Source organism: Littorina saxatilis, linkage group LG17, assembly GCF_037325665.1.
Source record: "Littorina saxatilis isolate snail1 linkage group LG17, US_GU_Lsax_2.0, whole genome shotgun sequence".
Lineage (NCBI taxonomy): Eukaryota > Metazoa > Mollusca > Gastropoda > Littorinimorpha > Littorinidae > Littorina > Littorina saxatilis.
The window spans coordinates 43261132-43285457 of record NC_090261.1 but is presented as its reverse complement, the minus strand read 5'-3'; the positions used below and the strand labels follow the sequence as shown (position 1 = coordinate 43285457).

The 24326-nt window shown below is 42.8% G+C and overlaps 1 protein-coding gene across 1 annotated transcript in view; it reads left to right on the top strand.

Annotated features, from left to right (window-relative positions):
• LOC138953072 (leukocyte tyrosine kinase receptor-like) overlaps positions 1–24326 on the top strand; it is a gene marked incomplete in the record, with an annotated part of 202524 nt that overhangs the window by 14773 nt on the left and 163425 nt on the right. The window contains 2 exon segments of the mRNA XM_070324846.1: positions 5781–6640; positions 22758–23001. Of these exon segments, the coding sequence (XP_070180947.1) occupies positions 6418–6640; positions 22758–23001 (467 nt within the window).

The window sequence follows — 24326 nt, the reverse complement described above, 5'->3', positions numbered from 1 at the left end:
TTTCGGTTATGACTGTCTCTGTAACAGGAGAATATCCACAAGGCTGCACAAAGAATTTCAGTTGCGCCGAGGTTTTGGTGCCCCCTCCCCCCCTCCCTCCCTCCCTCTCCCTGTATCCCTCCATCTCACTCGTTCCATCTCTCACTCTATCTTTTTTTAAATCTGTATCTCTTGTTGTATCTCTCTCTCTCTCTCTCTCTCTCTCTCTCTCTCTCTCTCTCTCTCTCTCTCTCTCTCTCTCTCTCTCTCTCTCTCTCTCTCTCTCTCTCTCTCTCTCTCTCTCTCTCTCAGAGAGTACAATAAAATACCGCTCTTTTTCTCAATTTAACGAAGACACCTTTCTACATGAACTTTGGAATTCCCCACTATCTGATACTTACAATTTTACGGATCCGGACGAAGCCCTAACACATTGGCTTAGTGCCTTCAATGACATATACGATAAACATGCTCCGTGGAGAATAAAGAGAGTTAGGCACATTGTAAAACCTAAATGGTTTGATAATGATTTACAACATGCCATTGACCATCGCGATTTTTTAAAGTCGGTTGGCAAGGAAGAGGAATACAGAGAACAGAGAAATAAGGTAAATTCACTTAAACGAACAAAAAAGATAAAATATTTTCGTGACCTAGCATCAAGTTCAAAGCAAAACTCAAAGAATATATGGAAGGCAATAAATGAACTTACGAATAAAAAGGCTGCCAGTCATCCGAGTTGTATCAAGGACATATCTCCCGATGCTTTAAACACACATTTTTCCAAAATTGCTGAAAATGTGATTAAAAATGACAAGTCCAAATTAAATGATTTGAAAGTTTTTGAAGAATTTTGCAAATCAAAACAAATTTCATGTCAAGCAAAAATTCCCCTTCTTACAGTACCTGAAGTTTTTCACGCACTTACACACCTCAAGCAAACAGGCACCCGGGGGCTCGATGGGCTTGATGGTAGGATTCTTAAATTGTCAGCCCCCGTAATTTCTGAAACACTTACCTACATTTACAATCTCTGTTTAGACAAAAAATATTTTCCAGTCGCCCTGAAACAGGCTAAAGTCATTCCTCTGTTTAAATCAGGTGACAAAAGAGACCCCTCAAATTATAGGCCAATTTCCATTTTGTCTGTGTTATCAAAACCACTGGAAAAGCATATCAACAAACACATCCTAACACATTTCAACCAAAACAACTTATTCCATCCTAAACAATCAGGATTTAGAGCTAAGCATTCCTGCCACACTGCCTTAATCTCTCTTGTTGATCAGTGGTTGGACAAAATAAACGATAATGAATTCTGTGGTGCCATTTTCGTAGACTTTGCAAAAGCCTTTGACGTAATTGATCACACATTATTGCTTAGAAAATTCGGTTTGTATGGCGTCGGATATGATACTATCAATCTTGTTAGTTCATTCCTCTCTGACAGACAACAGACAGTTCTTACAAACACTAGAGCATCGAGCATGCAAGCTGTAGATTACGGTGTACCACAAGGATCGGTATTAGGACCTCTGCTCTTCTCAATATATGTTAATGACCTCCCCCTTTATATTCAACATTTATGTGAACTTTTTGCAGATGATACCACAATTCACTCCAGTAACAAAAATTTAACTCGCTTATCAGAATCCCTCCAAGGAAGTCTAAACCAGCTGACAGAATGGACTGACCTAAATCACATGTCTCTTAACCCAAAGAAAACCAAATATATGATAATTACAACTAGACAAAAACGACAGAATTTTACCTCAACTGGTCCCGATTTAATGATTGACGGCAATATAGTGGAAAAAGTCGACCATCACAAAGTTCTAGGTGTCCACATCGATAACAACCTGTCTTGGTCAACTCACATTGAACAACTTAGTAAATTAGTGTCAAAGAAAGTGTACCTCTTATCTAGAATTAAACACTTCCTTAATTGTCAAGCCAGGAAGTTATTTTTCACTGCTCATATTCAGTCTCTTATTGATTACGCATCCACTCTATGGGACTCTGCAAGTGATAATTCCCTAAAGCTACTCAGCAGATTACACAAAAGAGCGCTAAAAGTAGTATTACTCAAACAGACTACTCTCACCGACTCAGACTACATCAACATAGGGGTCCTACCTCTGAAGTCAAGAATGAATTACAACAAAGGAATAATGATGCATAAAATTATGACAGAAAATGCACCCGAAACCATTTGCTCAAAGTTCTCTTTGAAGAATTCGCACCACTTTATAAAACTAAACACTCCTCTTCCTAGGATAGACCTATTTAAATCAAGTCTTGTTTATTCAGGAAGCAGCCTCTGGAACGCTCTTCCGGACGCCCTGCGGCAATCCACCAACACAGATTCTTTTAGAACCAAATATTCTTTCCATTTAATGAACTCTATGAACAAATAAACTTGATTGGTATGTTTTCTTTGTATACAGTTGTTCATTATCGGAATTATGGTTTATTGTGACAAAATCACGAAGATTTGGCTCTGTAATACATTGTTTTGCTGAGCTAATGTATTGTTGGGTTACTTTCCGTTTATCTTCATTGCTTTACACCCAATTTTGAACACTACCTTATGATCTACAATGCTTCTACATAATGCGCTTCATGTACATAAACTTATATGTTCTACCATTAATGTTTTTATGTAACCTTTTTTTTTCCCTAGTCATAGTTATAGTAAAATAGTTTAGTCCCTCTTTAGGGCGAGGGCCAGATGCAAAAAAGCATATCTATGCTTATTCTTGTCACCCTCGAAAAATAAAGATTTGTCATTGTCATTGTCATTGTCTCTCTTTATGTTCCTGAATGTAGATTTCAGCTGCGTTTTCTTATTCTCGGGCAGCTCTGAAAGTATGTCGAACAACGGAGCTTCTGTCACGGCATCTTGAGAGGACTGGTTGTCTGTTTTCATGTTTTTATTCACACAAGACAAGCTTGCTTGTTTGTTGATACACAGCGTGCTATCTGGGTCAGGCGTGTCGTCAGTCATGCGTGAATCTCGCTCTGCATCCAGAGGGGTGAGCATTGGCACATTGGAATGTGGTTGGGTGGACAAGCCACGGTCACTGGCACGTGCTTCACAGTGACAAGTAACATGAACATGCGTGCTTTTGCTGGCTTGACCTACATCAGGCTTATTGACATGACACTGGTTATTATTTGACTCGGTCTGACGGCATGCGTCACTGTCAACTGTGCATTGAACATTGTCTCTCTTCATTCCTACCTTGGCACTGTTCTGTTCTGCTCTTCTTTAGTCTCTTCTCTGCTGGGCTGGTGGTTTGTGTCGCCATGCACCGGTCGGTGCACGTGTTATGGCGAAACCACAGTCGTCCCGGTCACACTTCAAGCGGAATGCGAATACTGTTCCTTCTTCTGTTCCGGCCACTTTCCACGATGTCACCGTATGTTTACACAGTTGGGTGGACAAGATGTCTTCTGCAGCAGTAGGAAGTCCTACGACTGGCATTTTGGAAAGTGTAGAGAGGGGGAGGGGAAGAGAGAGAGAGAGAGAGAGGGAGAGGGAGGGAGAGAGAGTACTAATGGACCGTATGCTGTCTATTAGGATGGGAGATGTTCAGTGCATTTTAAAACAAAACGAGTCAAATGTATTGTCTTTGTGTTCCTCAAACCCCGTGCCAGGATTTCAAAACAGATACCACTTTTATAGCTGTGTTTCTAAACTACAGTAGGAATAAATAATCTACGGGGTCGAAACTGGGGAAAATAGCCTATGTTTATTTGTGAGTGGAGCCAAGGTTGTGGAAAATATTCAGTTTTTCGCTGAAAGTTCTTCTTCAATCTTCCGAGCACAAGAATAAAGATCCATGTTTATTACCTATTTTGATGTTGTTGTGGGGATAATAATCGTTGAATATTTTTCATTCTTGTCAAAACTGTGGACATATTTTCGATTTGACTTTTGTTAATTTTGCCATTGATTTTGTTTTTAGGGTGCACCCCGATTTGCTTGTCATATATTTCCCCAAAACAATGTTGTACGGAAATGTCTGCGAACTGGGTATCAGTAGAGTCAACATTTTGGAATACCGGTATTGCTGTCTTTCTTTTCGCGGTCAAAATTAATTCATAAAACAATTCACGTTGTGAACAGAGAGCACCCATGCAGGCTGTTCATTGGTTGGTATGCGACCAATCGGAGGGATGGTTTTAACCCATGTAAAAGCCAGGACAGGCTGATCGAAGACGGTTAGCTTCTTCTTCTGCGTTCGTGGGCTGAAACTCCCACGTACACTCGTGTTTTTTGCACGAGTGGAATTTTACGTGTATGACCGTTTTTTACCCCACCATTTAGGCAGCCATACGCCGTTTTCGGAGGAAGCATGCTGGGTATTTTCGTGTTTCTATAACCCACCGAACTCTGACATGGATTACAGGATCTTTTTCGTGCGCACTTGGTCTTGTGCTTGCGTGCAGGCTACACACGGGGGTGTTCGGACACCGAGGAGAGTCTGCACACAAAGTTGACTCTGCGAAATAAATCTCTCGCCGAACGTGGGGACGAACTCACGCTGACAGCGGCCAACTGGATACAAATCCAGCGCGCTACCGACTGAGCTACATCCCCGCCCAGACGGTTAGCTGATGTGTGCCTTTCAGAAACATTCCTTGTAAGTAAACTCGTACAACACCTCAGACGTGCCCACATGTTTACATGGGATAAGAGCACCCTTCAACATGGATGGATACATACCAAAAACCAACGAACTGGCTGCAGGGGATGCATTCTGTGCTTATGTAACCGAGTGCCGAAACACCACAATCACCTTTGGAGGCGAAGTCCAATCATACAGGATTGAGAATTTTAGAGCTTATTTCTAAGCCCTATAAAAACTGTTATGCATTCTCAAAGGATTCCATAAACATACAGAGAGACAAAAGCTGCCAGACCCCATCACAAACAGAACGTAGATGATTTTACAAATTGATAAAGATGTCAGCAAGAAAATGGAATCGGCCCAACAAATTCCCACTGTCCACAGAAAAGTGCCAAGCATGTTGAATGTTGGTGTGCGTTCAAGTGGAAAGATGCTTTCATCCCATGCAAAAGCCTTCGCAGATGAGTGGAGACTCACTAGATTATTGACACGGGAAGGCAGCTACCTTTAATTTTTGTTGCCAGAAATTGTTTCCGTTGGCTTGTATATTCTAGCACGTGCAGCGTAACGGTTGTTGTCACAGATTAAAGGCCCAGTCCGTCTCTAGTTCACCGATGGTTTTAAATAATTCTTTCCAAAAAAATCCAGCTCTGAGCAGTCAGGATGTTGATTTGATGGTGTTACCAAATGGGGGATGGTTTCATCCCCTGTAAAAGCCTGGGCAGCTTTGAGAGTTTGATCGGAATCATTTACACGAGAGAGACTGTGCCTAGTGTAAAGTGTATGTGTGTGGTTGTGTGTGTGTGTGTGTGTGTGTGTGTGTTTGTTTGTATATATATATATGTGTGTGTGTGTGTTTGTTTGTGTGTGTGTGTGTGTGTGTGTTTGTTTGTATGTGTGTGTGTGTTTGTTTGTATGTGAGTGTGCATGTGTGTGTGTGTGTGTGTGTGTGTGTGTGTCTGTGTGTTTGTTTGTATGTGTGTGTGTGTGTTTGTTTGTATGTGTGTGTTTGTTTGTATGTGTGTGTGTGTGTGTGTGTGTGTGTGTGTGTGTGTGTGTGTGTGAGCGCGCGAGCGAGCGCGTGTGTATATGATTTTCTTGTTTTGTCTCCATAACTCGAAATACACTATTATGAATACAAATTATGAATACTTTTTTCTTCAGGAAAGTTTGACGTGAGCGGTATAACGCCTAGCACGTGCAGGTCTCACGAGCACGTGCAGCTCTGGACGTCACCGATTAATCAGAAACTAATCAAATACTTAAAGTGGAAGGTCACAAAACTGATTTGGTTTCGAGATAAAAGTGCTCTGACCGCTTGCAAGTCACTACAACACCTGTAGTTTCATTTGCAGGACTTGCATCTTTCCTGTCGGTTCAGTGTTCGTCGATTTGAGATGTAGTGTAATTCGAGATCGTTGACTCCAATCAAAAACAGCTGCAGTTATCTGGAAGGAACACGCAGGATTCAAATTACAGTAACAACAATACCAAACACGGAAACGACTAGAAACGACGCCCAACAAAATAGTTGACGTCAAAACAACGGCTGAAAAAGAACAACCGCAGCACCAGAAGAGCATAAGCAGCAACAGCAGCAGCAGCAGCAGCAGCGGCAGCAAGAGAAGCAGCAGCAGCAGCAGCAACAACAACAACAACAACAACAACAACAACAACAACACAACAACAACATCATCAACCTGCACATCGTTATTTGTGCTACGCAATTGAAAACTGAGAGTTCTGAACAGAATTAAGCGCTCCGTCCGCATATGACGGGTTTTCCGTAAAAAGTGTTTCAATGAGCCCTACAATGGAATCGCTCCGTTTAATTGATCACTGTGTGATATTTTTGTTGTCGGCCGCAATGACTTCATGCTTCAACGTGACATTTGAGGAAAAAGATGTGGAATGGAGGATTGCGCAGGAGACAGCCCCCTTTGTCTTGACGACCGGCTGGAAGGCCCTCTCGACAGGAAAGACGAAATACCCGAGGAGAGACTTCACGCTCGGATCTCAAAAAGGTAAGATTTGACTGACTATCACAGGCACAGACACACGCAAGCAAAGACACAGTTAGATAAAAGACAGACAGAGAGACAGACAAACACACACACGCCCGCACACACGTACGCACGTACGGACACGTACGCACGCACGCACGCACACACGCGCGCGCAAAGGCGAATGAACATTATGTGTTCCATATGGTTGAGATAAAGACTGTGAAGTTTTGGAAATGTAGAATTCAAGTTCCCCAAATTATATATTTTTGTTAAAGGCAGCTCTTGCATTTGTAGGGCCGCTTGTAACCAATAGATATGCCGTAAGAATTCAATTTGAAGTGTAATACTAGTGCACATTTTCTCGTTAAAAGCGGCAACTTTTCCAAAAAAAATGCGAACAAGTATTTGCAATTATATACATTTTAATAGAGAGAACATATATATGTCTTCGCGATTTTTTTTATTTTTATTATTAATGATGACAAAAGGACATACTTATACAACTGCCAACATGCTTTAACGAAATGGCCAGGAAACTTATACAAGGAATGTGGGACGATGACACGTACCCACACCGTAACTTTCAAGATGAGAGCGTCCGTCCACTTGGACATACACCAACATTCAAACTGCTGCACTTGCAAAATTAATTCAGCATACAAAACAAAACAAAAACCCAAACAAATAAATGAATAAATAAATCAATAAATAGATAAATACATGATCAATAAAAAATTTTTTGCTCATGCAAAAGCAGTCAGGTTGTGTAGGCTTTGTAGCTTGTATTAAACAATGGCGACTGCATGTGAGAGGGAACAATAAAGAGACCAAAAAGCAATGTACTCACGTTAAAATGACGAACACGGAACGAATAACGGCGACGTTTCGACCTAAGGGTCTTCTTCAGGTCTTAGGTCGAAACGTCGCCGTTATTCGTTCCGTGTTCGTCATTTTAACGTGAGTACATTGCTTTTTGGTCTCTTTTTTGTAGCTTGTGTCCAAGCGGAGGGATGTCAGTATCCCATGTATACGCTTTAACACATCAGTAATGGTTTGCAAAGAGGTCCATATCCAAAAGAGAGTATCTCTCAGCATGACCAAAATAGTACTACAGTCGCACATATGTAGTAAGACCTCATAAAATCCGAGAAAAGTAGGTCTTAAAGGTCCTTGTCTACATTTTTATACCGAAATCGCCATTTGACCATTAAAGGTCCTTGTCTACATTTTTATACCGAAATCGCCATTTGACCATTAAAATGCAGAATCTATTATCTAAAAATATCAACAATATACCCCCTTTCGATTAGGAAAGACGAAGCCAGTGTAGCCGTTTGAAAATTCCTTGTAGTATTCCAGCGTAGTACTCATAGTAGGATATCCTTATTTGGAAAATGCCAAGCGCAAAACTCCTCTCAAATACCGTGCATTTCGTGCGTTTAAAAAAAAAGCGTGGACAGCGCTCCAGTGTCCAACTGTTGCTGCACTTGTTTGGGCGTGGCTATAAGCATAGTGACATGAATTTGATTGGTCAGTATTTTTTTAGGCAAAGCACATGTTCTCAGCAAACAGAAAACAAAATATTGGAAGCGTGAGTCACGCTACCCAAAAATAAAATCTTTTTTTACATATTTTTTTTTCTATAACTTTTTTCCCCATGGTTCATTCATCATTTGACATAATGTTGTATCGAAATCTAACCATAAGATTATTGAAAAAAAGCAAAAATGTAGACGACCACCTTTAAATGAGAGGGCGTCTTGAGATGGAGGAAGATTTAGCGACACTGTGAAGAAATCGTCTGAGAAAAGGAGGCTGCATAGTAAAGGGAGTCGTCTAATAAAGGGTCTTACAACAGAGGTTCCACTGTCATTGAGGTTTGTAGAGAGGTCTGGTGAGTGAGTGCCTGAAACTCGGTAATGATGCAGAAGCGAATCAACTCCAAACATGTTATCCTTTCAACGAAAAAGAAATTTTTGTATTCTTAGTCAATATTGACAATTCCCGTTTCCAGCTGTGACAGTGAGTGAATAAATTCCGTAAAAGAGCAAAAGGAAGTAGACCTTTAACATCTAATTGATCAGATTACAAAAACAAATGTTCTAGATTAAATAAGTCTGGAAAGGTTTCCCTTGCCACCTGTGGCACTGACTTTGGAAGCGTTTCAGGAAGGTTGGTCTTCATTCACTGTGTGACAAATCTTCGACAGACAGACAAACTTGGATAATGACGGTCATAAGTTCCCATTATCGAATGCATTTCGGCCGGGATGACAGAGAGTCCGACGCGCGCCCACATTCAGCAAGGCATGGGAAATTGAGTCCTAATGCTTTTTGTCTGACGAATATGAGTCCTAATGCTTTTTGTCTGACGAATAAACACACAAATACAATCATGTACTTTTTTTCAAGCCCGCCGGCATGGACAAATACATTGATCACGAACTCTCTGGTCAATTTATCTGATAAATAGATACACAGATACGTTTATGTACTCAAGCGAGCACGACATAGCAAATTGACAACGTGGCGACAAACGGTCACTTAACCGCGGCACAAATGAGTTTGTGATGTAAGCGTCTCGGTCACCTAATCGGATTGACCGGCGGGCCTTTTGCTTATCCGAACGCAAGATCATCATAGCATAATATCCCCTTACGTCAAGGGAGCAGGGTTGTTTTTCGGCCGTGCGTATTTTCTTTCTGGCTGGGGAAAATTCACAGTCCAATCTCATTATTAGAATAGATGGCTTCTTTGACCGTAACGCAAAGTATTGTGATAACTTTCTAGGTGTGTTTTAGGAGCGTTATCGCCCCCGCCCCCCAAACACACACACACACACACACACACACACACATACACACACACACACATACACACACACACACATATAGAAAGAGAGAGAGAGAGAGAGAGAGAGAGAGAGAGAGAGAGAGAGAGAGAGAGAGTTTTTTTGGGGAAAGGGAATAGTACTAAAGTTGTTGCATGGGTATAGATAAGTGCTCTTGATCGATGATGGTATGGGGCCAATACAATCACCCCCACCCCACCCCCAGCCGCCGAACACGTCATTAAAACTAGAAGTCAACCGGAAAGTGATGGACGAATAGAGGTTGATGTTAGACCAGTGTCCCCTATATATTACTCGGACAGCTCAGAACGCAACGCTAACCAAAACTGCGTAGTACTAATGAGGCAACAGACGCATTGTATATATATACTGTGCTTGCTGCGCGTTTTTAAACACAGACGGACAGACAAAAGGATGGGCGGACGGACAGGCAGACAGAGCGACAGACCACTATAATAACACATAGACCGACCCCAAAGCACACAGACAGACACTCCGAGACTCCGAGATTCTAACACAAACACACACACACACACACACACACACACACACACACACACACACACACACTCACACAAACACGCACACACCCCCACGCACACACATACCCACGCACACACACACACACATACATATACTCACACATATACTCACACACACACGCTCGCACGCACGTACGCAGACACGCACGCACACAGACACACACACTGACGAACGCGCACACACACACACACACACGCACACATACACACACATACAAACACACACACACACACACGCATCTCTCTACCTCCCCCTTTCCTTCACCCCCGCTCCTTCTCCCTAACTCAGCCCCTACAAATACAGTCAAACCTGTTGTGGCGATCTCCTCAGTCTTCATAACGACCACCTGCCAACCACGACAACCCCCAAGGATCCCCCCAAAGTTATATTCACATTTCGATAACGACCACCAGTCTAAAAGGACCGCTTTTTGGTGGTCCTCTGGGTGGGTGTTACAGACAGTTTTGACAGGACTACCACAAAACCCAAACCAGTTCAAGCTCCTATGGGAAAGCGGTAATTGACAAGGGGCTACTCCGGCGATCGCAAGTAATTGATCCAGACTGCAACTGACGCCGTGTTGACGGGCGAGGTCAGTTCAAGTCACTGTCGTGCAGCACTTAATGAGCTTAAAGGCTGCCAGATTTCCTGTAGCTTGCTGGGGTTGTCACGGTCATTTGTAGCACGTAGCTGGAACAGCATGAAGACACGTGTGGGCTTTAAAGGCTGCCATTGTCGTAGCGTTCATTAATTAATTCATATTGTTTACATGTGCCAATAATGTTATAAAACTGTACCTAAGGGGATATAATAACGATTGGCTGTAGCTTTCGAACACAGAAAAAATTATTTCAGTATTGCAAAGTGGTGTTGATAGTGTCGAATGTAAACAGAACAGTCTCAAAGTGAAAGTGGATGTTTTCCGGAAATTGCGCAGGCGGAAATAAATTATACGATCTCTCACAGCACATAATTATTCGCAATAATAAAGCCACAGGCTTCAGCTGACAAGTTACAAGTACATCTAATTTTCTAATAGGCCTACGTACTCACGTGTCCAGCAAAACATTGGCGAGTTCAGTATCCCCTTTGTACTTGGTTCTCAATTTGAAGTGATGGGCCTCTGACGAAAACAATCTTTCTTTCAGCGCGACCCAGCGCTGGTGCTGCGTGGTGATAAAGCAAGGAGTCCACTTTCTCTTCTCAGCAGATTTAGTGGCCTTGACAGCTTTAGACGGGTTTACTTCTATTTCTTTTTTTGCCAGTGTACGCTAGCGCGCTTTGACTGTCTCCGACACCATCTTTGGTTTACGAAACGTCACTGCAACTGTCTAAAAATAGCCCAAGTCCTGGAGAACTGTTGCTAAACAATGCAATAAAGAATTAATTATTTCTCGTAATTGGTAAGGACTTCAAACCTAAAACTTTGCAGGAAGCTTAATTCATACATCCCCGCAACGATGAGAAAAGCCCTGCAAGTAATTAAACTAATTAAATAGGACTATATGTCAGCCTTTAAGATCGAAGAACGCGTGCAGCTATATAAGCTATCAAGTAGCACGCAGTTTGGTTTTCTTTGTCTTCGTTCATGGGCTGAAACTCCCACGTTAACTCATGTACCAGTGGGTTTTTACGTGTATGACCGTTTTTACCCCGCCATTCATGCAGCCACACGCCGCTTTCGGGGGAGCAGCTTGGTTTAAACAGTGTGGTATTTAGAAATATGTAAATGCAATATATAATGAGCATGTTTAGAATCAACAACAAGCTGTAAGCTTATAGTGGTGATGCTCAAAGAAATATGTAAATGCAATATATAATGAGCATGTTTAGAATCAACAACAAGCTGTAAGCTTATAGTGGTGATGCTCAAAGAAATATGTAAATGCAATATATAATGAGCATGTTTAGAATCAACAACAAGCTGTAAGCTTATAGTGGTGATGCTCAAAGAAATATGTAAATGCAATATATAATGAGCATGTTTAGAATCAACAACAAGCTGTAAGCTTATAGTGGTGATGCTCAAAGAAGAAACGAACATACAGTTGCACACAGCCTGTCTTTTTAGACCCCTGATTATACAGGCGATGAAAAACAAGCAAACACACACGCACAATTCCCGACTCTCCTGTTTTTGTGTGCCACAGATGCCTTTGAAAGACACAATGATTTGAAAACAATGAATTACAGTTATGAAAGCCACAAGTGACTTTTTAAGAAATTCATTCATTAACAAATTCCAAATCACCATACCTAGCAGTCAAAGTGCTGGATTTTGTGGCACGCGACCAAGTGGAGGCATGGCTTTCTCCCATGTAAATGCCGGACCAGACCCGAGACGGTGAACTGAATTGTTTTCACGAGAAAGAGTGTGCCTTTAACAACCTTTAAACAACCTTTTGTTTCATTTTATTTTCATTTTACAAACTCACTCAACTCAATGCCCGTCACTCCTGTCAGGGTATGGGCCGCCTGACGTTTCTGTAGCGAAGTCTTTTTTACAGGGAGGGGGTGCTAACCCCACGCCCAACCCTCCTCCTTTTTCAGCCGGGCTTGGGACCGTCCTTGGCGGAGTTTCATTTTCCAAAACCGGATTCAAACACTGCGTGGCTGTGTGTGTGAAACGAGCTTCACGCCATCTGAATAAAAGAAGGATGGTTACAGATATCAACAACGATTATCTTCAAATACCTGCTGTTTTGGTCTAACGATTAGTAGCTGATGAAACGGAGAAATAGGCAACAGGTTTGGTTCTTAATGTTCACACACAGTCATGTGTTGATTAGACAATCCTTGTGTAGAAATTTCGAAACCAGTTTTACACCATCTCACTGAGCACGACAGGACGCACAGAAATGTGCATATTATTGTCCATATGTGACCCTCCACCACGGAATGAGTCGCATGTCACCTTTGCATGATTTTCATATTTTTACATTTTCCTAAAGAGTTTGTTATGCTCTATCCAGTGGTGAAAACCGTTTTAGAAAAGAGCGGAAACTGTTTGAGTTATACGCCTGTGACTAAGGTGACCCTCACACTGTTACCATACACTCTCCGGACTTTTATTAAGCCTAGCGCAGAACCGCGCGAGGTGACATGCGACTCATTTCGTGGTGGAGGGTCACATATTAGGAGCTTTGCTTTGCTTCATCGCTCAGAAGCTGGCCCTGTCACACGACCGTTTTAAAGCCTGCGTATGCCGACGTATGGGACATTTGAATAAGTACGCTGGCGTACGTCGAATACGTTATGGGTACTTTATGGGTACGTTTTGTATACGTTAAGAGGACGCTGAAGCACGCTGGCAATACGTCGTAGTACGCTGAGCACGCAGCAAAGTTTTGTGCATGCACAAAATTTTGCTGCGTGCTCAGCGTTCTTCGACGTATGCCAGCGTGCTTCAGCGTCCTCTTAACGTATACAAAACGTACCCATAACGTATTCGACGTACGCCAGCGTACTTATTCAAATGTCCCATACGTCGGCATACGCAGGCTTTAAAACGGTCGTGTGACAGGGCCAACATGTGGTAGAGAAAAAGGGAATGAGTTGAAGGTAGGAGGGGGAGGAGTGGAAGGGGGGAGGGGGGTGTTGGGGGAGGCAATGGAGCTTGCATTGTATTTTCAGAAACGGATTGTTGTTCCCACCAATCATTTTCACACCAACTGAGTAAACAAGGCATGTCCGACAGACATAAATAAACAAGTCGCGTAAGGCGAAATTACTACATTTAGTCAAGCTGTGGAACTCACAGAATGAAACTGAACGCACTGCATTTTTTCACAATGACCGTAGTCCGCCGGTAGTGCAAAAGGCAGTGAAAGTGACGAGCCTGTTTAGCGCGGTAGCGGTTGCGCTGTGCTGCATAGCACGCTTTACTGTACCTCTCTTCGTTTTAACTTTCTGAGCGTGTTTTTAATCCAAACATATCATATCTATATGTTTTTTGGAATCAGAAACCGACAAGGAATAAGATTAACTAGTTTTTAAAACGTTTTCGGAAATTTAAGGTCTCGTAACTCACTAGTCACATATTTGTTCACACCTGAGATATAAGTGTTCTTCGTACAGAACACAAACCTAACATCTACATGATCTGGTTGTTTTTGTGCAGAGTGGTAAGTTAATTTGCAGCTTTTTTAGGGGGAGGAGGGGAGGGGAGGGGGAGGGGAGGAAACTAGCACCTATGAAACTTTGCGAAACAGATTTACAAACATTCGGTAATGGTGGTTGTAGATAGTCTCACGCTGTCCTATTGCTACGGAAGTGTTACGATAGAGAATATATTTACGACAACAAACTACACGTGGTTCCGGCTTTTCGTGAAAGTTGAGGCGGCACTGTCACGCCCTCATTTTCAGATCAAATCGATTGAAATTTTGGTCAAGCAATCTTCGACGAAGGCCGGACTTTGGTATTGCATTTAACACGTTTAGCGTAAATAGCTCTTCCATTCCGCCTCCTCTACCATCTTTCTCCCAACTTCCACCTACTGAGCCCCCCCCCCCCCCCCCCCCCCAGTTTTGTCTTAATAGACCGAACAGTGACTTGGGAATACCCGCTTGCTTTTATTGTGTTTTTGTTTGTACTTCTTCGGGTTTCTTTGATGCCAATGTTCAGTTACGTTTCCTTTCGCACTTTCTTAACTTTGATTCATGCGTTGAAATCTTTCCGCAAAACAAACAGATTTTCCATTTGAAGTTCTGGTGTTTATATCTGGACTTCCTTTTCAATGAACATTCCACAAAAAAAGCAATGAGATGCGCAAGGTAAAACTGTCAACAATTTCCGCATAATGTTTAGTTTTCCCTTTTCTTCTTCAAAAAGAACGTTAATTACGTCGGCATTCAAAGATGCATAACACAATAGCATTATAACCACTCAGACCTTTATCAATATTCTTCATAGTTCAGGGCCGGATCTGGGGGGGGGGGGGTTCCTGGGGTGCCGGAACCCCCCCCCCCCCCCCCCTGGCCATCCAATGTACCTCTCAGAGAAAAAAAAATGTGGACTTTGGACCCCTGCCTTCAGTTGGACCCCCCCCCCCCCTCAAACGAACTTGGTCCGGCCCTGTAGTTTGCCTCGCAAAAGAACCGTTCACTCTCTTACGGTGATGTGAATCTGATTGTAAAACACTAGCTTCTCCTGTTTACAAATGGTACACATACATCAGAGAAAAAGCTGACGGCATTTTCTATTTTATGTATTTCTTTATCTATCTCTTGATTGAGTGATTTGTTGGTTGGTTGGTTGGTTGGATGGTTTGTTGGTTGGTTGATTGATTGATTGAGCGAGTGATTGATTGATTGATTGATTAGTTGGTTGGTTGGTTGGTTGGTTGGTGGATCGATTGGTTGATTGATTGATTGAGCGAGTGATTGATTGATTGATTGATGGGTGGTGGACAGAAGGAAGGACGGGTGGATAGGCGGATGAATTGATGAATGGATGAATGGATGGATGGCTGGCTGGGTAGCTTGATGAAATGGTAGATGGGTTGAACGATCGAATAGCTAATAGCTAAATGTATTGGTTGATGTGTATTTTTCATACGATTAAAACGTCGATTAGAGGCACACTGATGCTTTAACGAGACTGTCCAATCCAAGAAGTACCTCAACCAAGAAGTACCTCAACCAAGAAGTACATCAACCAAGAAGTACCTCAATCAAGAAGTACCTCAACCAAGAAATACATCAACCAAGAAGTACCTCAGCCAAGAAGTACCTCAGACAAGAAGTACCTCAACCAAGATGTACCTCAACCAAGAAGTACCTCAACTAAGAAGTACATCAACCAAGAAGTACCTCAATCAAGAAGTACCTCAACCAAGAATTACCTCAGCCAAGAAGTACCTCAGCCAAGAAGTACCTCGACTAAGAAATACCTCAACCAAGAAGTATCTCAGCCAAAAGTACCTCAACCAAGAAGTACATCAACCGAAGTAATTCGAAGTAATTCAAATCAGCAAATGACCAGCCAGTGAGGCTGCCCAGTATTGCTTTCTCGCGCCCTGTTACGTCCACCAGGCAGGGCCCAGAACCTATAAACTCCAGCAGCAAAGCTATATTGACTGTTAGTATAGTAGTGCTGTTTACCCCATACATCCATCAGGAAATTAAACGATTGTCGATACAAGTCCCTGGAAGATGGCGAGAGTGTTTGCCTGCTTAGCCCCTACGTGACTGTAACTATCTGCGGGAGGTTTGTGCGAGGCTAGACGTGTCCATAATTATTAGTGGGCGTTAATCGTCTTGAATCTCATTAGCTTAAAGGGCACAGTCCTTCCCGTGTAAACAATTCCACACACCCCTTTCAGATTGTTTGTTTGTTTGTTTGTTTATTTGTTGCTTAACGTCCAGCCGACTACGCAGAGCCATATCAGGACGAGGAAGGGGGGGATGAAGGGGGCCACTTGTCAAGCGATTCCTGTTTACAAATGCACTAACCCATTACTTGTGTCCCAGCAGGCTTTAGTAAAACTAAATTAATACCTTCTGGAAGATTACCAGTTTCCAGTATGTTAAAATAGGCTTAACCTATCTACTGCTGGACTTACATCAGAACACTAACAGATTAAACTATACATGAATCGCGAGACAAGCGGCAAGAGAAGAGATTTTTGGAAAAAATACAGGTGAATGAGCAAGAAGGCAGAAAAAAGAAAAGAATTCATGAAGAAAAAGAGAGCATGACAGGAAAGAGGAACCAAAAATCTACCTAACAGCAAACTAGAAAGCTCCTGCAATTCCAAAAACAGGAGGGGCCTTTAATTTCATAACCGCAGTGCCCCACTGCGGGACCCCTTTCAGATCTGACCAAGATCATCCATCAACTCGGCACTTGGACGCATACCAAAAATCAAACCCCCCGTACGTGCATAACAGTGTCCTTGTGCAGAGAGTTTAAAAAAAAAATTTCAATGAATAAATCTCTTAACGGACAAAAGCGGTTTTCAGAACAAGTAATTCATCGAAAAACACAGAAGCTACCCCCCCCCCCCAAAAAAAAAAAAAAACCCCATCAACAACAACAACCTCACTTTGTATAGAGAGTACCCTGACAGTTGATCATTGGTATGTTTGTCTCATGTCTTCTTCGTTTATGGGATGAAACTCCCACAATTTTTAAGTGTTTTTACCCCGCCATTTAGGCAGCCATACGCCGCTTTTGGGGGGATTGATGCTTGGTATTTTCGTGTTTCTATAACCCACCGAACTCTGACATGGATTGCAGGATTTTTTTTCCCGTGCGCAATTTGGTCTTGTGCATGTGCTTGCATGTACACACGAAGGGGGGATAAAGCAATAGCAGGTCTGCACAAAAGTTGACCTGGGAGATCGGAACAATCTCCACCCTTGTACCACCAATCGCGGCCGAGATTCGAACCCACAACCTTTCGCTTGGGAAGCCGGCGTGTTATCCACCAGGCCATTGCGCCACTCTATCCCAAGAGATTGTGAAGAGATTTGAGATTGTGCTCCAAGCTGTCTTCACGAGAAGGTCTGTGCCTTTGAACTATTGTGGATGTGTCTTTTGGAAGATGATTGCGGATTATTTGCCCGCTAAGCTCATACGTGACTGTACTAGTGAGCTACAATAAACGTGAGAGCATTTTCTGTACTGGTAAAGTAACGTGGCTATAATTATTAGTGGGTGTCAATCGCGATGGACGCTTATCAGCGCAATGTACTGTCGGAATGAGGTAGCCTATTATACTGCATGGAAGAAAGAGAGAGAGAGGGGGAGAGAGAGAGAGAGAGAGAGAGAGAGAGAGGGGGGGGAGAAAGAGAGAGTGAGAGAGAGAGAGTGAGAGAGAGAGAAAGAGAGAGAGGAAGAGAGAGAAAGAAAGAGAGAGAGAGAGAAAGGGAGAAAGAGAGAGAGAGGGAGAAAGAGAGAGAGGGAGAGAGAAAGAGAGAGGGAGAAAGAGAGAAAGAGGAAGAGAGAGAAAGAGAGAGAGAGAGAGAGTGAGAGAGAGAGAGAAAGAGAGAGAGATAGGAAGAGAGAGAAAGAGAGAGAGAAAGAGAGAGGGAGAGAGAGAGAGACGGAGAGGGAGAAAGAGAGAGAGAGGAAGAGAGAGAAAGAGAGAGGGAGAAAGAGAGAGAGAGGAAGAGAGAGAGAGAAAGAGAGAGAGAGAGGGGAGAGAGAGAGACGTAGTGGGGGAGGGAGGAAGGGATAGAGAGGAAGAGAGAGAAAGAGAGAGGGAGAAAAAGAGAAAGAGGAAGAGAGAGAAAGAGAGAGAGAGAGAAAGAGAGGAAGAGAGAGAGAGAAAGAGAGAGGGAGAAAGGGAGAGAAAGAGAGAGAGAGAGGGGAAGAAAGGAATGATGATATGATATCTGTTGCTTTTTGGGTCCAGCGGACCATATAGGCCAAATCAGGACCCCACAAGTTTAACATTACAGTAAAACTATTATCACAGGCGTGGCACAATGGTGCCTCTTCTCTTTTAAGCAGGTGAACGTGTGTTATATATAAGTGTGACCAGTGTGTAACCTAGCCAAAACACTTTCTTCTTTTCTACTTGAAGCTATCAAGATACGCCCTGAGTATAAAGGTGTCAGCCACTCATCCCCCGGTCACACATGACAAACTCGGAATTCACCATATTTTGGGGGGAAAAAGGTGGAGAATTTTATGGGTTAGAAAAGGAAAGTAAAAGGGCTTTGGGGAGGCAGAAATAGAGAAGGACAAGAAAAAGATACTAATTAGTTTCACGGCATCGAGAGTGATGCGACCTTCTCCCAGAAGTTAGTAGAGAAGGCTCCCCCATCCACCACCCGGGGGACGCGCCTCTACGCCAATTAGGGGGCGCGAGGAGGAAGAGAGGAAGAGAGAGAAAGAAAGAAAGAGAGAGATAACAAGAGAGAGAGAGAGAGAGAGAGAGAGAGAGAGAGAGAAAGAGAGAGAGAGAGAGAGAGAGAGAGAGAAAAGAGAGAAAAGAGAGAGAATCTTTGTGTGCGGGTGGTCAGTACCTATCAACACTCCTACCAAAAAAAAAAAATTCTTCGATCCCAAAACTCCAAATCGCAGGCCAATATCCGTTCTAAATCACAGTCAGCAGGTCGGCTTGGCCAGGTCAGTGTCTACCTATCCCAGAGCGGGCCAACGACGTGAATTACGCGTACAAGAAATGGCTAGCTGCCACGGCAACACATTTTAGGCTATTGGCCTCCATGGCGTACCATAGCCACAGCTACTCTCGTGGAATGGTTGGTGATTTGGGCGAGAATTAACGCTTTGGTAGGTCCACGGGTCCCGGTAAGAACTGCGCTTTGTTTAAGCCCTGGACGTTGTTGTTGTTGTTGTTGTTGTTGTTATTATAGTTGTTGTTGTTGTTATTGTTGTTATAGTTGTTGTTGTTGTTGTTGTTGTCGTTGTTATTATTATTATAGTTGTTGTTGTTGTTGTTATAGTTATAGTTGTTGTTGTTGTTGTTGTTGTTAATGTTGGGCGTACCCGCGATAATCACTCTCGGGGACACTTAGTACAGAGAAGTTGACTTGCCATACAGGCACCATACTCCCTCTATGGAGAATTATACAAATCAAAACATATAAGTTAACAACATGCATAGAGCAGGCCACTATGTGAGAAGTTTACCACAGGCGTACAGGACCACATGGGACCATTGCTGATCATGCATGATCGCTTGTCCGCAGGCAAAGCAGTAACAGCTGCTGAACTTTTTTTTCCCCAACAGCAAAGTTCAAACCAATGACGGTGCCACTGAACACAGCAAAGTGCTCAGTGATACATCAGTATTACAGTCGAGCCTGTCCACAACGACCACCCGAGGTACCAACACAAGATTGTCCTTATAGACAGGTGGTCGTTATATGAAAAGGTGAATGATATAGGTAAGAACCTGGAGGGGGGGGGGGATGGATGGTCGTAATAGGCTGGTGGTCGTTATCAAGAGGTGTGTCGTCAGGGAACGTTCGACACTATAACGATGTTAATTGAGAACATTGACCAAGGGCCAAAGGCCTATTTTCAGAGAATTGGCCAGAATCTGGGCAGCTCATTTCATTTGACTGAATTACCATAAAATCAGTGGACTGCCTTCACAATCGATGGGTCAGTCCACACACAGCTTGCTCGTCCAATCAAAATGTTAACGAGCCAATTGACAACTTGATCGGGTCGTTAACATTTTGATTGGACGAGCAAGGGAGTTAGGCTTATCATTATGGGTCATTACCCATAATGATTAGCCTAAACCCTGAATGTGTGGAGTGTGTTGTATCTTCATTAGGACATATATACATATGCCATGGCGTTCAGAGCTGCTGAGATTATGCTGTGGATGAGACTGATTTATGAAGACCGACTTAAGACACTACTAGTAATACTACTGCTGGGACGATGACGACGACGACGACGACGACGACGACGACAACGACGACGACGACGAAGACTACTACTACCTGAATGTGAAAAGAAGACCATGAAGAAGATCAGAAAACAAAAAGTATTGTCATTCATTTAATCGCGTCCTGGATTCTCAAGTAATTCGAGAAGGCAGAACCGTCACTCGTTTCCACCATACAATTATTGCTTTTCATTTCCCTTTTTTTCTAAAGTTTTTTTTTTTTACGGAAGTTGACAAGTCTACAGATGTGTGTGATCCAAGTATTGCAATAGAAGACGAGAAGGGAGGGGGGAAACTATTGAGTAATTTTAAGGAAGGGTGGGGGGGGGGGGGATAGGGAGTCGGGTGGTGAGTGCGGGCATGGGAGAGAATGGTTCAGAATTAATAGTGTGCAAAGTCATACCAAGAAGAAAAAAAAAAGATTCAACGGTTATTCTTTTGTTTGTAGAACAGCGGTCTTTTCCAACATTAACTTCTTGAAAGATTTAATTTTCCCCAAAATGTTTTGCATTTGATTTGAAAACAAAAATCAACATAAAATCAGCGTCAAATTAAATGATTGTATTATTAGGAACGGTATTCTCCTCGTAAATAAAGCATTAAATACACCTTTCTTTCTCTGTTAACCATAGTGTACATCGTAGATGACCGCTGACCTTTACATTCACGTTTTACGTTCCAAACATTGATTCCTTAAAGGCATATGTACGCGCTCCCGTGTTTACAAAGTGTAGTTTGCCCATAATCGATGTCAAACGCACCATAAGACCATGTAATGACGATATGTCGCAATGCGCGGACCATATACATGCATTACAGCTTGTTCTAGCCTCTGAAAAAGTGAGGATGTCAACAAAGACGCGGAGTCAACGCTACCTCTGTTGGCAAATCTATAAATAGGACGCTCCAGATGAAAATGAAAATGAACATATCTCAACATTGAAGGGGTCCTAGACCACAATATTTTGCAGGGAACTTAATTTAGCATGTCTCCAGCTGTTGGTAAAGCAATTAGCGTGTATATTCATCGAGTTAATATGCCTTTAAAGGGAAAACATGCAATTTAAATAAATCGGGTATTGTGCAACCCCGAAAACAGTATCGGAAGTGTATTTCCGCCAATATGTGTAAAGGTTTAATTAAATAGGATCCCAATATATTGCTTTGTCCTACAGTGTGGGTCCGTTTTATCAGCTGTTGTCAATTTGTGCAGAAAAAAATCTCATATCCAAGGCCAAAGTCACTTTCGTTTGCAAAAAGGGTACTGGACGACAAGAGTTCGGGGACTTTAACGCCGCACCACATTACATACCTTTTATGTTTATCTCGATTGTGTTCTCTCTTTTTGCTCTCTCTTTCTCTCTCTCTCCATCTATCTATCTCTCTCCATCTATCTCTCTCTCTCTCTCTCGTTCTCTCTCTCTCTCTCTCTTGCTTTTTCTTTCTCGCGCGTTCTCTCTCTCTCTCTCTCTCTCTCTCTCTCTCTCTCTCTTTGCCTCTCTCTCGCTTTCTCTCTCTCTCTCTTTCTCTCTCTCTCTCTCGCTTTCTCTCTCTCTCTCTCTCTTTCTCTCTCTCTCTTAAATTTCTCCTTTCCCACGTTCTTTTTTTGGCGTGCTTGCAGCATACGGCACCAACGAGCATTTACCCATAGCCCTTCACCATTCTTCAACATATCCCATTCTGATATAGCATCGCTCCACGGCTATTGCCAGTTGTCTCTCTGACCGGACGCTACAGTCCTACGCGAATCTATCAAAAAAAGAATACAGAGTTATCTCTCATATGTTTTTCGCGAGCACTGATATAAATTTGAGATCAGTGTTCGCGAGACGAAAATGATTGCAGATTGGCCGACTTCGACAGTGATCTCCGTTCTGTTCTTCACAGTTATGATAAAGACATCGTTCTAAGGTCAAAACAAGTCGAAATTTTGGGACTGCTGCCGGAAGGAGACCGTAATATATGGTTTCATCACTGTCAACTGGTTACAGAAAAAATCGTCTGCTCCAGTGAGCGCCGAAACCAAACGGTTGATTATCACGTGACACTTGCCATATTTAGAGTTGTTTGCACAGTAAATACAGCCGCGAAAAATAGCTCCCTTGAAACTGTCTAACATATCAATTCCTTTGTAATTTAAAAATTACAAAACACCATGAAAAATCATTATCGACGATCGCGAATCTGCTTATGTCAATAATACATTACAAAAAGCTCTAAATATGTAAACAAAATCGGTTTCCTTGCCAGACAAGGAAACTCAAGGCATCCTGTCAGGGAGAGAATGAGCCGAACTCATTTTGACCTGAGTTCAGGATGATCCATCCTAACCACATTGGTCTTTCCTCTTTCTGTTTCTAACAGGTAAATACGTGGTGGCCGACGGAAAGCACGGCAACGACACGAAGATTCTCTACAGCGCGTGTTTGAACCCTATGGGGCCCAAGTGTGCACTCAACTTTCACACGTGGATAGGGCGTAGTGATCGTGGGCTGGAGGAACTTCAGATCTACCTGCTCAAGTACTGCCATGTGTGCGGAGGGAGTAACGAGACTGAGACAGAGCGGCTGTCTTACGTGGTCTACAACACTGAAGGAGATGCTCAGACGTGAGTGTCAGTGTGGGAGTGGTTCTTTGCTTCATTGGTTGGTTGGTTGGTTGGTTGGTTGGTTGTTGTTGTTGTTGTTGTTGTTGTTGTTTTTTTTTTTTTCTGTGTTCGTTTCTTTGGTGTCCGAATCGTAGAAAACGGACGCATGCACGCCCGCACGCACGCACGAACGCACGCACACACGCACGCAGCCACGCACGCACACACACACACACACACACACGCACGCACGCACGCACGCACGCACGCACACGCACACACACACACACATAACCACACACACACAAACACACACACACGCATGCATGCCCGGAAAGTCATATTCTTACGTCTAGACAATACGTAGAGGTTACATCCTGAGTCACGGTCTCAGGGGATATTAAAAATAATGGTCGAAGTTAGTGGATCATGAAAAATGCAAGCGTCAGCAAGCTATTCCATGACCGTGAACTGAGACTATTATTTTAAATATTCATTGAGACGAGGTGTGTAACCAATTTATTCCTCCTTTCTTCTGTTTTTGAAAGAAAAAAGGTGTTTTTGTGCGACATTTTAAGCGAGTCCTGATCACCATGCCAGTCTACCTGCGCAAGCGAGTGATTAATACGCGGTTGAAGAGTTCCGTGAAAATCATTCAACTCTGCTAACACTTTACAGCAGTTTATTTGGTTTGGAACAAAATCAAGTGTATAATTATGCCGTTGTTCTGCTGAGGCGTGTTCTTTTTATGTTTTGATATTGGTAAGGACATTTTCTTCCGTCGTATTGAGTAGCAGACGAACTTTTGCCCCCGTGTTCGAACTTCAAACACTTCATGAAGTGCGGTTTTCTGAGGTAAGACAATGTATGGGACCGCTTTATTTTCTTGACATTCAAGGATGTGTGCATTTGCTTGCGTGTGTTCTGTGTTATGAAATGAAATCTAGTTGATCATTGACCGACATATTGCAGTCTTTTTGTCGAAGTGGACCAGTTTGTAGAAATCCGGAAGAGGAACAACTCTCGTCTCTACACAAAGTATGAGAGTTACTTGCCTCGAGACCTTGCTCGCGCCGATGGTTTGTACAAGGTAGATTTCGATTCAGAAAACAACCGAACTCATGGATTTTATATTGGATTTCATTTGTTCATACCTGTTGGTAGTTTAAATGCGGTGTGTTTGTGTTGTCTGCTCCAGATATGTATAGTTCATACATTTGAGCGTTCGGAACTTTTCAGTCGCTAAAAGTAGTGCCCACAAAGTGTAGCTTCTCAACCCATGAGCTATCGAGGATTCGGGCTTGTTGCTGGGTGGTTATATTTTGGTTGCTGGGTGTTTACCGAAA